General features: G+C 35.3%; 2 protein-coding genes across 2 annotated transcripts; one reads left to right on the forward strand and one right to left on the reverse strand.

Moving 5' to 3' along the window:
- The first annotated feature begins 964 nt into the window (after positions 1-964).
- On the forward strand, positions 965-6695 carry LOC108206343 (potassium transporter 6). Its single transcript, XM_017376607.2, has 8 exons — positions 965-1222; positions 1322-1811; positions 1900-1956; positions 3681-3941; positions 4040-4092; positions 4870-4993; positions 5083-5337; positions 5503-6695. Exons 1-8 carry the CDS (start codon positions 1115-1117, stop codon positions 6555-6557), a joined length of 2403 nt encoding a protein of 800 aa, XP_017232096.1. The 5' UTR covers positions 965-1114; the 3' UTR covers positions 6558-6695.
- A 1982-nt stretch (positions 6696-8677) lies between these two features.
- On the reverse strand, positions 8678-10797 carry LOC108206810 (RING-H2 finger protein ATL46). The gene is made up of 2 exons (XM_017377227.2): positions 9284-10797; positions 8678-9148 (listed from the first exon to the last, which is right to left on the reverse strand). Exons 1-2 carry the CDS (start codon positions 10289-10291, stop codon positions 9083-9085), a joined length of 1074 nt encoding a protein of 357 aa, XP_017232716.2. The 5' UTR covers positions 10292-10797; the 3' UTR covers positions 8678-9082.
- Positions 10798-11800: the final 1003 nt, after the last annotated feature.

Raw genomic sequence — 11800 nt, forward strand, 5'->3', positions numbered from 1 at the left:
ATAAGTCTTAACTTACTTCTAACTTCTGCTCCACTTTTTTTATTTTAAGCAAGAAGCACTTATTTTAAGCTCACCCAAACGGCTTCTAAAGCACACGAAATTTTAATGCTATTATTTATCCAATAAGAAACTTATAAAGAGAACTTGTTTTTATTTTTTTACTAAATTATAAAAACATTATTTACATGTGAAATGGATATATAGAATATAATTTATTGAATTGCCCGCTCCAAGATTCACTATTTTAGAAAGTAAGACAAATCATTAGGCATGATATTAATAAATTTGTATCATTTTAACATCAATTAATAAAACATTATACTGACACGTGTATACAAAATATTTCTATATAAACATATTAGATGCACGTAGATTATTGACTATTAAAATAAGTATTTGTTAAATGAAATTTTGGTTTAGCCCGCTTTAGTCATATGTTTGATTTTATATCCAAAGTTTATTTTCTATTTATAATCAAAATATTTTTTCCGAAAAGAAAGTTATAAATATAGGACCCTTTGGATTAATTTAAAAGAAGTGACTTCTTGTTTAAACTAAAGAAGGGGAGAAGTGAAAAAAGTTGAGACTTATAAGTTATTAAACGGTTTAAAAAAAATGTAGAAGTCGTGAAAAAAAAACTAACATTATCAACTTTTTATAAATAATTCTAGCTTTTTTATATGAGTAAAAAAAATGTTACTTCTAATCTCCAGCTTCTTGTAACCAAACATGAACATATTTCAGATATGAAAATTAATCCAAACTTATTTTTCGTATCCAAAAATTCAGCAATCCAAACTTATTTTTCATAAAGATACTACTACATCTGCAACGCATGTTCGGATATGCTGGACATGGGGTACAAAAACTTTGACATTATCTGCGAGAGAAAAAACACAATAAACTATTACAGCATACAATTTTACATATTTTATTATCTTCGTTTCCCTTTCACTTCTACTTGCTGGGTTAATTTGTCGTAGATTTCGTTTATTAATTATTTTTACAATATTTTTCTACTTATAAAATATTTCCTCCCTCTCATGTATGGTAGACGTTTTGTATATAATAATATGCTGATAAGTGATACCACTTCATTTGCTTGTATATATATATGCTTCCTGGAAAGTTCTGTAAAGGGTCATCGTTTAATGGGGTCACTGGGGCTTTGAAGCAAGCTAACATGGATCTTGAAACTGGGTCAAACAAAAATCATGTCAAGGTTAGATTTTTCACCTGTTTCTTGTGTCTCTTTTAAGGTTGTTTTTCAAGAAACTCATGTTTCTAATGAACACTCTGTATGTTTGTGTGTTTAATGTAGAGAGAATCTTGGAGAACTGTCTTGACATTGGCTTATCAAAGTTTGGGTATTGTGTATGGAGATTTGAGTACTTCTCCTTTATATGTTTTCAATAGTACATTTGCTGAGGACATTAATCATTCAGAAACTAATGAAGAGATTTATGGAGTTTTGTCTTTTGTGTTTTGGACACTTACCTTAGTTCCTCTTGTTAAGTATGTGTTTATAGTGTTAAAAGCTGATGATAATGGAGAAGGGGGGACATTTGCACTTTATTCACTTCTTTGTAGACATGCTAGGGTGAGTTCATTGCCTAATAATCAGTTAGCAGATGAAGAATTATCTTCTTACAAGACAGAAGTAGGTGCTAATCCTGACCCGGATAGAATTGGGTCGAGGCTGAAATCGACTTTGGAGAAGCATAGAGTTTTGCAGAGAATTTTGCTTATATTGGCATTGATTGGAGCTTGTATGGTAATTGGAGATGGGATTCTCACACCGGCTATTTCTGGTAACTTTCTTCACATTTAGGAGATCTGTTTTGTGTAAAATTTGAGTTCTTGTTGTTCGGAGTTTAATCGGTTTACTTGTCTGTGGAGTCTTTTCGGCGGTTTCTGGTGTTGAACAACTGGCTATGCACAAAGAGCATCACAAATGTAAGATTCACTTTTTTACTTTTTATTGGATGATATACATCTATTTTCCTTATTGTGTATGCCTATTTTTTATTACAATGATCATTATGGATCTACGCTTGCTAATTTTAATATTTTGGGGAAATTAATTATGACATTTCCCTTTCATGTGTACTTGGTTTAGGTGGGAATCCATCATTTCTTGCCATTATGAGTAATAAAGTTGGTGTTTGCAATTTGCCTTTAAATGATATTTATGAATTATTCTCACTGTTTTTGTATGTGAACTAATTCCATAATCAAGTATGTGTATTTGTAACCCCCAGAAACCTTCACAATATTATTAGGGACATAGGTATCTTTAGTAACTATTAGGAGCTCTTGACTCTTTACCAAGTTAATAAGTTGAGCTGCCACCGGCATAAGTGGCGCACTTGCATGTGCATCATAAATCAAGTAAATCAAGCGTTCGTGGTTACTGGGGTAAGTAATTCGTAGTAATAACGCAATTTAGATTGAGATTGGAGAATAAAAAAAAAAAATCGAAGCTACTCTTTCCTTGTTAAAACTGTAGTTACTTTGGAATAGTGCTAATGAATCATGCCTTCTCTAGTATCCCCTTATCATAAGTATGAAGATGAGATTTTGACTGTCGTCACTGACACACGGGTTACTTTGATAAAGCAGTGTGCTAAAAGCACCATCCTGAATTTGCGCTTATAATTTGTTGTAATCTGCAATGTTTGGGGCTATAGTAACATGAAACCGTGATTAGAGATTGGCATGTTCTGCCTATTGTTAGAGCTGTCATTGATTGAATAATAATGTAGGTCGAGGTCGTACAAGGCCAAGTTGTCTTAATATATATATGTTTTACAACTTTAGGCATTCAAACCGTAGTTTTCATCCATAAAACACTCTCCCCTTCCCCGAAGTATAAAAAAGAAAAGAAAAAGAAAGAGGTAGTTGAGTGATAGCCGGAGACGTTACATAGTGAAAGAACATAGCTAAGCATAGCCGCAGTCGTGTTGTGATGAAACACTTAAGTAGTGTAGACACTAGATATTGTAGCAACTCATGGATTGTGACCCCTTAAAATTAATATTAATAATTACTATATTGTTGCTGATACTGCAATGGTAGTTGGATTTTAGCCGGAGACGTGCCATAGTCAAATGATACAGATAAGCATAGCCGCAGTCGTGATGAAATGCAGGAGTAGCATAGACGCTATACATTGTAACTACTCATGAATTATGACTCCTTATAATTCGTAATTAGTATATTGCTGCTGATAACGCAATAGTGGTTGATTGTTAGCCAAAAGACGTGCCTTAGCGAAACAACATAAGTACGCTTAGCCGCAGTCGTGTCAAAAATGTTATACGTTGTAGGCTTGTAGCTGCTCATGAATTATGACTCCACGTGTTGCTGCTGATGCAGCTATTAATGGCAAGATCAGGACTTACTCTTTAATTGGATATTGGAACTCTAACCTATAAATTAGCCGGACATAAAAAAAATTATTTGGCTGCACATTAGGCTGGTATATAATTCACTGTACTATTTTGAATTAGAGTAACCAACCAGATCAATTTTAGAAACTCTGTTGCACTAAAAAAAATAGAACAAAAATGTGCTTCACTTCATAATAAGATGAACTTGCAATGCGGCAATATCTCAGTTTGTTTTTAAATTCTGTATAACGTTTAATGCTACCTCCTAAAAATGTTCAAATTCTGCAGATGTAGAAGTCCCAGTAGCATGCATCATACTGATCGGCTTGTTTGCACTTCAACATTATGGCACCCACAGGGTTGGATTTCTATTTGCACCTGTTGTTATAATCTGGCTTTTGACCATCAGTGCCATTGGTTTATATAATGTCCTTCACTGGAATCCTCATGTGTACCGAGCACTCTCCCCATACTACATGTACAATTTTCTGAAGAAAACCCAAAAAAGAGGGTGGTTGTCCTTGGGCGGGATCTTGCTATGCATAACAGGCAAGTTTATCACCTAAGGTGATACTAAATGCTTTAGATTCAATGTCAATTAACAATTTCTTATACCTGAATATCTAAACTTCAGGACATTTATGCAGGTTCAGAAGCTATGTTTGCCGACTTGGGACACTTCTCCCAGTTGTCAATAAAGGTATTACTTGCAATTACCTTCTACATGACAGCTACTTGCTGCTTAGAATCATTTTTTGTACTCTTTTTTAGGATACGTGCGTTATATGTAAGGAACTGATATATTTTTAAGGACCTTGCATAAATCAGAGTCACTGAAATGTCATTAATAGGTAGCTAGAATAACAGTTATCTAGACCTTCAATAAACTTACATATTCATTTGACACACTATTTTGTAGGTTGTGCAAATTATGTGCTATTATGCATAAACCTATATTATATTAACCACATGACATTTTTGAAACAGACAACAGCATGAAGCAAATGTTGTTTTAGATTAGTGTAAGACGACAAACTCTCTATACCCCTTACCCGATGCGTTATAGTGTTCAAGGAAAAGTCTCAATATGTTAGTTTGACAGAACAAAATTAATTAAATAGGTATAGCTAAATCATTGAATAGTCGAATCAGCATTGGGAATTAACATTCACAATCAGGCTAGTGCTAATTGATTGTAAATATATGGATATTTATTTCCTCTTAATGTCTGCAATTTAGTAGTATATAGAAATTGAGACTTGGGTCCTTCGAGTCAACCTCAAAGTCATAGTACAACCACTTTGGTGGCTGCAACATTTACAATAAGGCTAATGCAACTTGTCTTACCAGCTTGCACTTCCTTCTGCATTTATATTTGAAGTTGTATGGTTTTGCCTGACCAAGAAAAAATAGTATTGTTTTGAGGCAGCAGCTTTGTAACATAGTTTAAATTATTAATAATTATTTGTTTCTGCAGATTGCTTTCACAACTTTTGTTTATCCATCTTTGATTCTTGCTTATATGGGCCAAGCTGCATACTTATCTCAGCACCATATGACTGCTCATGATAATGATGTAGGATTTTATGTTTCTGTCCCTGGTAGGTTTTTCAACCATTTCCTTTAAATTGAGCATACAAGGTAGTGGAGGGCTTTTAGCTAACTTAAGATAGCTTACAATTGATTCCAGAGAAAATAAGATTGCCAGTTCTGGTGATTGCCATTTTAGCTGCGGTAGTGGGAAGCCAGGCAATCATTACAGGAACTTTTTCAATTATCAATCAATGTTCTTCACTTGGCTGCTTTCCTAGAGTTAAAGTGGTCCACACGTCAACTAGCATTCATGGCCAAATCTACATCCCCGAGATTAACTGGATCTTGATGATTTTATGCTTGGCTGTTACAGTTGGATTTAGAGACACGAGACGCTTGGGTAATGCTTCAGGTATAGAAATACTCGACTGCTAATTATTTTTTGCTCGCAGTATAGGAATGATAACATTTTACATTTGTAAAGTGGTCCGGTTTGTGTATGTACTTCCAAAGGAGTACGAACTGTACAAATTTCATTAGCTTGCGTGAATTTAAATGACTCTGTCTTTGCATTCAGGTTTGGCAGTCATTACTGTGATGCTGGTCACAACCTGCTTAATGTCTGTGGTTATGGTATTGTGCTGGCATCAAAGCATCTTTTATGCAATATGCTTCCTGTTCTTTTTTGGGACAATCGAAGCTCTTTACTTCACTGCTTCACTTGTCAAATTTCTTGAAGGTGCTTGGGTCCCAATTGCTCTTGCACTCATATTCATGATAGTGATGTATGTCTGGCACTTTGGAACAATCCAGAAGTTTGAGTTTGATCTCCAGAATAAGGTCTCTGTTGATTGGTTGCTGAGCCTTGGTCCTAGCCTTGGCATAGTACGAGTGCGTGGGATTGGTCTCATTCATACCGAGCTAGTGTCCGGAATCCCTGCAATATTCTCCCACTTTGTTACCAACCTTCCAGCCTTTCACCAGGTCCTTGTGTTTCTTTGTGTAAAATCAGTACCTGTTCCTCATGTCGAACAGGAAGAACGTTTTCTTTTGGGTCACGTAGGTCCGAGAGAGTACAGGATCTACAGGTGCATTGTACGATATGGTTACCGTGATGTTCACAAGGATGATATGGAGTTTGAGAATGACCTGATTTGCAGTATAGCTGAGTTTATAAGGACAGGAAAATCAGACACCAACAGAGATATACATTCGGGAAACAACAACGAGAAAATGATGGTTGTTGGAACGCCTTCAACCAGTGCACAGAGTATAAATATGTGGGAAGACAAATCAGAAGATTCGGAGATGGCTGGCACATCAGAACAGGATATACAGTCACCTGAAGTGAAGAAACCAAAGAAAAGGGTGAGATTTGTCGTTCCAGAAAGCCCCAAAATCGACAGAGTAGCACAGGATGAGTTGCAAGAACTGATGGAAGCCAGAGAATCAGGGGTGGCTTATATACTTGGACATTCCTATATGAAGGCAAAACCTGCTTCTGGGTTTATGAAAAAGCTGGCAATAAATTATGGGTACGAGTTTTTGAGGAGGAATTCTAGAGCATCTACAAATGCATTAAATGTACCTCATGCATCCACATTAGAGGTTGGTATGGGCTACTATGTATAATGTTGATAATAGGTGAATCGCCAGCCTTTCTTTCTTTCTTTTGGTATAGATTATAGAATATATAGTGTTGTAAATATTTTTGTATATGATATATATTCGGTAAAATGAAAAAAAATATAAATCATATGTTGAAGAGCAGCAAGAAAGCAAGAATCGTCATCTCACTGTATTATATGTTATCTACGTTTAAAGTAGGATAACAATCTATAATTATGATTATATTTGCCGTTGAGTTGTACTCTGGTTTCTTCCTCTGATAAAAAGGAGAAAATTACCAGGCACCCAACGGAAACTCCAGCCCAGACAGGCACATTTCACACAGTTGATGAACAGGGATGAAAATTAATACAGGGAAGACTATAGCAACTCCTGTTTCTGTTTTTAGGTTCAGAATCAGCGTCTCTGTTTTTAGGTTCTCTAGTTCATGTCCAGGATTTATCCTGTTTCTGCTTATGTTTTCTCAGTTTCTGATGTAATCTCGGTGCTCTTGTATTCTCAGACTTTTATTCCTATTAATATTGATTTAGCGAACAAGTTGTATGTTGTCTACGTTCTGGTCTCATCATTAAAATTTTAACGGAACATAATGTCATACAAATTTTGCAGATTTTATATAATAATCAATATATTTGTTTAGTGGAATTTTTATGATTAAATTTAATATAATTGATATTTTATATCACTCTAAATCTATCCTATTAGACTTTCAGCATCCGAAATCACATTATTCGGCATGTACTAGAAAAATTACACAGGAAGATTTTTAGATATGGGGATGGTTTGGTTGGGCGGTAATAAACCCCGAATTTTTGAAAAATCAGGGGAGGTGAATAAGAAGGTGGTGTAAAAGGTCAATTTTTTGGAGGTGAATCCGAAGGTGGTATAAAAGGTCAATTTTTGTTTATTAAAGGAGGCTCTATAGAGTTGAAAGGACAGCTCCACTGGCTTCCTTGTAGATCTAAAACTATCTTAGCATTTCGCTATCAAAAAGTTTTTGTCGTAGGTACATATGGTTCACAATATCTGGTGGTTGAGATATGGCCTCGTGTGGCCGTTGGTATTCATGTGTGCACAATTTAATAACATTTCTTTTTCTCATGGAAATGGATATCATATATAAACAATTTTTTTATTATATGGATGCATAAATTACTTAAACAGTGTTCGGGCAGTGCAAATTTTAGACAGAGGTTCTACTCAGCGTGCAAGACAGAGAATTCGATTCTCATCTCTTTTGGCTTTCAATAAACATTTTAAGCACGAAATTTCTTATTTAGCCTCAAGCAGGCCCTTCAAATTTAAGACGACGCGACAGTTGAGATCATTCGGACTCTTTACCAGAAAGATCTGGACTGCATGATTCTCCTGTCAATTATCACTAGTAGAAAGAGAGTGCAATTTAGCTTAGAGAAACACAAAGAGCATTGAAATTAAAAGGAAGACTCTATAACCCCACAATCCACCAACAAAGACTCTTTCTCCTCTTATCAACCAAATGTTTTAAAATCATCGCTAATAATAAGCTAAAGGAGTATAGAAACTTCAACTTACTCATCATCACAAGACTTCCGAGTCCCTACCACTATTTTTATGGATCCCATACCTACCATAAGCTCTCCTCAGTCCTCTCATGTAAAAATATCACATATATGTATGTAGCTTAACAAACCCAATTCCCTCGGGCAAAAGCAATATAATACACTCCATACATTAAAGACCCATGTCATTCATAACAAAAGCATTGTGCACATATATACATATCACATATACCCATCTATATCCTATGGGGTCTCTTGCAAACTTATGTTGCAACATAAACATACATAATGGCGTTTAATGTGCACAGTATTTTGGAACGGGCTTGTTTATATAATTATATGTGAATATTGAGCATTATGTGTTCCCGTTCCGTCGTGCTTGAATAGTGCAGTATGATATGTTGCACCTAAGAGCAACTTCAGCCCAATACTATAACAACAGTGTAACTTATACCATAAACCAACTCGAATGTAACACTAAAATAGTGCAAAACTTACCACAATGTCGCATAAATATTCCTTTTAGTGTAAATTATAGTGTAAATACAAATTTATTCCATTTATGTTATAGAAAGATTTGTTTTAGCGTAAGTTACAGTGTTAATAACATAATTTACAAATGATGGGATTTTGACGCTATTTTAGTGTAAAAGTTACACTTAGCGTGACGCCATATCCAATATCTCTAAAAAATAAAGGCGGTATGGTAAATATATAATGTCGATCTTCCAATAATAGCAACTCAGCATGTATAGTGGATACAGAATGTGACTAGAACATGTGAATTCACTTTTTTGTCTGACCAGAGCTTTCTGCAAGCAGCTAATGCACTTATGTAAACCATAATTTTCTAGTATAGAAGTTGTAATCATGAAAGTTAAATTTCAGATAAAAGAAATTAAGCAAGACATTTCAAAAAATCAGAACTGTCATCAAGATTCTTCGATATGAATACAGAAAAAGTGCATGCTTGATGTTTCCGTCTAGCTAAAGGATGCAAGGAGAAAAAGCATCATTCACAGTAGTTTCCATGATAAGAGAATTCAAAGAGTACTGCGAAAGTGAAAGTGTCGAAAAACTTTAATTAGATCACTGAAAAAAGAACAAACATGACAAAAATTCATCTATGCTTTATGTAACTGAGGTCCTAACAGTCCATGGCGAACTTGTATTAGTATAAGAACTAACCATGTGTGTATCGGCGGAATTAGGGAACTTATCTTTCCTAGGCCATAGCCAGATCTTGGAAACCGAAAAGCTCTCACCTTTGCTTCTATTGTTAATTTTCTTACCATCAGAATCCCCTTCAGTTGAAGAATTCCAATTGTGAACAGTGACCCCCTTCACAGGCCTGTCTTTGCTGCTGGGGCAGAAGGCAACTTGCAACTCGGAATCGTCAACAACATACTGAAAAGATCCCATCGAGTAACACCTTCTTGCATCCAAATTACTGTTACTTGGTTCCGCCACCTCATCAATTTTTGCTTCAACATTCGTGCTTCTAAACTTTCCGAGTCTAACAGGAAACATCCTCTTTTCACTAGCAACCTCATCAGGATCACCTGACTTTTGACCACAAGAAACACCAACACGAAAACTGCCTGAAAACCCATCTTCATCTATCCTCGAATCATCAAAATCAAAAACTGGGTTTTCCATAGAAAATCCGGACGTAAAAAGGGTTCCTCTACAAAGTGGACAAGTCGAATTCGACAATAACCATGTATCAATACAGTCAATATGGAAAGCATGACTACACAAAGGAAGCAATCTCAGCTTATCAAGCTCCGAAAACTCACAAAGACAAACAGCACAATCAAACGGCTCCTTCAAACCCTTTATTTCCTTGTAAAGAAACACGGGGAGAGCATCGATAAAAGCTTGATCCAAGCCAGAATCATGTAAATTAAAGAGCTGCTGTAATTGCCTCTGGACAGATTCAGAACCAGACATCTCATATCTACTCGACTGCGAGTTTGGGGAAGAAGTTCTTTTTCTCATGAGAAATCTCACAAGCAAGTGAAGTACCCCACAAATGAAAAATAAAACAGCTAGTACTACTATAACAACAAGAACTGTGGGGCTAATTTTACTACTAGAAGATGAGTTAGTTTCCTGGTTGAAAGGAGGTTGAACATCAGAAGAGTGGGTCACAAGAAGACTTCTTTGCTTAATTCTAAGTTGAATCAAACGCATTTTATCTAATACAACAAATCAAAACTAAGAAGTATCATTTATACACACACATACAGCCTTAACCATCAAGAATTTGAGATATGAACCCAACTATTTCCCAAGTATATGAATCATATTCTTGGGTGTATGCACAAGAAACCCAATTCAGTGAAACACACTAAACGCGTAGCAAAATCAAATCTTGACTTTTCTCGAGGATTAAAGATGCACTGTAATAGCTTGAACTTTAAACTTCAATGGGAGCTCTTGCTTAAATTGGTTCAAGCAATTTCAAGTAAGACTTGAGAGTGAATAGTTGAAGGAGAGATGTGCGAAGTGAAGCTTACCCAGATGAATTTGGAGCATTTGAAATCTCGAATTGCATAAGATTTGGGCAAAGAGAGGAGACACTAATTTTGTTTGTTTATTATGTTTGGTTTATTACCACCTGTGAAGGGGGAGAATATGATTTGATTTTTTTTATAAAGCATTTGGGTTATGTATGACTGTCACCTGCTATGCGCTAAATTTGATATATTTAGTTTGTTTTAATCAGTCGAGTTTTTTTTTTTTTACATAGAAATCCGCAGCCCCTACTCTTCGGGTGCGCATTGGGTAAACCCACGAGCTCGCTTGCAAATTACGTGTAAACCGCAATTAAGTAACATGTTCCGGTCCAGGAGGCATAATCACAAATTCTGCTCCCTTGGGGAGTCGAACGTGTGACCAAGAGGATACAAGTCCTCTCTTTTATATATGCATATTAATAAGCATTAATAAGTAGCTCATAAAAATGAGTTAAATACATGAAATTCATGTTTAGCATGTGATCATGAACACATCATAGAAAAACCGTTTTATAAATAAAAAAAATATTGTTTTCGAGTAATATTTTTATATCTAGAACAAATTCAATTCTTACTCCCCTTCATCCACATAAATCATACAATTTCGATATAAATATTTATAAATTATTCTGAAAATTAAAAAATTGATATGAATATAACATTTCCCAGTAATGTATGGTGTATGCATGAGTTGTAAAATGAAAGAAAAGTTAATGTGTTCATGTGTGTATGTATGCATGTGAAAAGGACTCGGGAGCTGGGGTGACTGACGAGGGGAAGGCGTATGAACAGAGCCTTCCAAAAACCAGCATCCTTTCAATGAACGGGTTTTTTGGTGTGGGCTGAAAATTGGTTTATGTCCTGTCAGTTGTATTGGGTCATACAATCGTGTTACTTATAAATAAAGCCCATTCATTAGATAAACCAATATCAAGTAGCCGTGGGGCAGTTGTGATTTGTGTGAATTGTGATGAATATGGTCCATGGACCTTTTCTATTTACACAACACTTACGTCAAAGCTTAGCGAACCGATAATTTTCTGGCCCATTAAGGATTCAACAAAAACTCAAATAGTCAATTTAAAAGCTTGAACTTCAATTTGGAAATCAAAGATTCTTAATAAGTGGGAATAAAAGTAATAGAATTTTTTACTTTTACTTTGGGAAGTCACTGAAATTCTTT

The sequence above is a fragment of the Daucus carota genome, chromosome 2 (genome assembly GCF_001625215.2).
Source record: "Daucus carota subsp. sativus chromosome 2, DH1 v3.0, whole genome shotgun sequence".
Taxonomy (NCBI): Eukaryota; Viridiplantae; Streptophyta; class Magnoliopsida; order Apiales; family Apiaceae; genus Daucus; species Daucus carota.